The sequence below is a fragment of the Rutidosis leptorrhynchoides genome, chromosome 9, assembly GCF_046630445.1.
Source record: "Rutidosis leptorrhynchoides isolate AG116_Rl617_1_P2 chromosome 9, CSIRO_AGI_Rlap_v1, whole genome shotgun sequence".
In the NCBI taxonomy this organism is placed as follows: Eukaryota; Viridiplantae; Streptophyta; class Magnoliopsida; order Asterales; family Asteraceae; genus Rutidosis; species Rutidosis leptorrhynchoides.
Window position 1 is genome coordinate 73656233 of NC_092341.1, and position 3084 is coordinate 73659316.

General features: G+C 33.7%; 1 protein-coding gene across 1 annotated transcript; it reads left to right on the forward strand.

Moving 5' to 3' along the window:
* Positions 1–826: 826 nt before the first annotated feature.
* LOC139868160 (uncharacterized) lies at positions 827–1492 on the forward strand. The gene has a single exon (XM_071856493.1). The coding sequence runs from the start codon at positions 827–829 to the stop codon at positions 1490–1492; it is 666 nt and encodes a 221-aa protein (XP_071712594.1).
* The last annotated feature ends 1592 nt before the right edge of the window (positions 1493–3084 follow it).

The window sequence follows — 3084 nt, forward strand, 5'->3', positions numbered from 1 at the left end:
TATTAATTATTATCACACTTATTATAAAAAAAATCATTAATTTTCATAGTATTATTAATTATTAGTATTTTAGTTATATACAATAATATTATCAAAGTTACTATTATTAACCTATTTATTAATAATAATCATTAATTAAATATAAACAAAAAGTCATGTATATGTACAAAAACTGTTATATCTCTTCACCTGCTTTTTAATTTTTTCGATTCATACATGGGAACAAAACAAAATTTAGTTGAAATTAATAACAGTTAATTGGTACGAACATGTAATATATTTATGCTGTTTTTTATTTACCTTGTTCCTGATTGAAGAAACTAATTCGTCCTTTCTGTCTATATTTGATAAAGGTAGATTTCATCAACTAGTTAGAATCAAATTAACTGTAATACACGAAGAAGGAGGTTTAAATATCATGTCCTTAAAAAGTAAAAATTTGGCTCTTCTTTGTAAGTGGTGGTGGAGGTTTAAAACCGAAACTAACACTTTGTGGGTCACCGTTATTCGTAGCATTTATGGTTCTAATGGAGGTCTTGAGCTTGGTAACGGGCTTGTCCGGAATCCGAACACTAGCCTTTGGAATTCTATTTATGATGCAGGAAAACATGTGGACGGGTTAGGGATTTCTTTCTCTAATTCTTTCATACGCTCAATCGGGGACGGGAAAAGCACTTCTTTTTGGGATGACATTTGGGTGGGGAACGCAAGCTTTAAGGACAGATTCAAAAGACTACACAGGCTAGAGATTGACAACGATATCAACATCAGTAACAAAATCGAAGAATTCAAAGGAGATGGGCTTGGCAATTGGGCCTATCCACCGATGGGCCGAATGAATATTGAACTAAATGAGTTGCGTGATACTGTTCGGAACTTACAGCTGACCGAAGGTAAAAAATATTGTTGGAGATGGAATCTTAATTCAGAGGGCATTTATACGGTCAAGGACTGTTCGGTTCTTGTCGACAAAGTCATTCTACCACGTGCGGTTAATTCTATTGAGTCGTTGCGAAATGGTTTGGTTCCAAAAAAAGTGGAGGTGTTTATTTGGTGGGCGAGATTAGGACGTATACCGGTAAGATTCGAGTTAGATAAACGGGGCATCGACTTGAATAGTGTGAGATACCCGATTTGTGATGATGACATTGAGACGGTGGAGCATATACTTTTTTCCTGTCAAGTGGCAAAAGACATTTGGGCTAAAGTTCTTAAATGGTGGGGGTATAATTCGGCTATATTCGGGTTTGAGAATATTTTTAATGGTACTTTCGGCTGTGTAGCACAGGATCATAAAAAGAATCAATGGCAAGCGGTTAGTTGGGTGGTTTGTTACATTCTATGGAAGAATAGAAATGCAAAGGTGTTCAAGAATAAGCTCGAGACGGTCCCATCCTTATTTAGCAAGGTTCAAGTTCTTTCATATGACTGGATTTCACGACGTTGCAAGGGTCATATTATGGATTGGCTACAATGGTTCTCACACCCTTAGTTTTAACTCCTTTTGTTAGTTGCAATCTTTGTAATTAGCTTAGGGCGATGTAATTTGTTTTTCCTTATTTCTTTCGTGATGTATCGTGCTGTTAAGGGTGCCCAGTCAACCATCTACTATTCGTGATTGTTTAATATAAGTCTTTCTTGCTTTTCAAAAAAAAAAATTTAACTGTAATACACGTCCTTAATCAATCAATATAATTGACAGCCTGCAATTAGATTGATAAACAAAGAAAAACCAAGTAAAAGAAAATATAAACCTCTGTTCTTCACTTTTTCATCATATCTCGAATTTGAACCAAACTCCAAAATGTATCAATGCATTTAGGATAGGAATCTTACACTTAAACTATCTGAGAGATCTCAAGTCTCAATTCCCTCTATCGAGTTTCAATTGACGAGTCAAACTTTTGTGTCAAAAAGTCAAACGTATGAACCTTGATCAAATTCGAATTCATATGAATGTTTCAAGGTAAATTGACGATCCCATTAGTTTCTATAAACAATTTACAAACAAATTCGTGTTATAAACTTTATCTAAATCGTAGCCATTTGAAAAATCAAATTTTTTTTAAACTATAACAGCGACGGTTGCTGCAGTTTTTTTTGTTTCTTTTATTTCTTTCCATCAACCGAATTCACCTCTTGGCGATGAACCTGAAGCATTTACCGGCGAACCAGTCCGAAACACCATTTTCACCCTCATTTCCTGAATACCTCGCCACGATTATATTCTATCTAAAATTCTAAACCTTATTCATCCGCTCGTTCCGACTGACAATCATTCCGGAATAATAGAAGAAGTTAACGAACTTCGCACTCGAGTAATCAATTTGGAGAATATGGTGCAAAATCTACCAGCTTTAGCAACATCACCGGCATCATCAGTACCATCAATAACAGCACCAGTACCATCAACAATCCATGCCTCAACATCTCATTCTGTACCTCGAGTATAATCACCGTTCTACGTATCGATCTACATCAATTATCTTCATTCTTCATGGCGATTATGTAATCTCTAAAGTCTTAGAGATTATATATTCTAGCTCAAACCGAAAATCAAATGAGTTTAATATCATATTGACTCATTAAATCCATGATTACATCTGAAGAAAATATATATGTATATATGTTTTCATAAAGATTGTAATTAAAAATTCTTTTGTACAAACTGATTATGGTGAAAATATTTTAACGGGTAGGTAATACCCGAGGAATATTTAGATTTTACATTAATAAGTTACACTGTACATTCTTCGAATCTGATTCAACAGTCATTTACTATCCTACTTACACCCACAGATATACGTATCCGTTCATCGTAGAATAACCATTTTCATTCAATTTCATATTTGGATTTTGACCTATCAGAATCCAACAAGTGGCATAATGAAGAAAACATTGGACAAAATAAAATTTGTTAGAAACAAACAAATTAACTATGAGAAATTTTGTTAAGAATCCACGCTAACAAAAATCCTAGCTAACAGTTCCTAGCTAACTGATCACATTTTATTTATCGCAGTTTATTTATCGCAATTTAATTATCGAAATTTTATTTATCGTCATTTAATTTCTGTTATTTAT

Excerpts from the sequence above, each read along its gene's own strand:
- LOC139868160 (XM_071856493.1), top strand. The coding sequence starts at position 827 with ATGGGCCGAATGAATATTGAACTAAATGAGTTGCGTGATACTGTTCGG.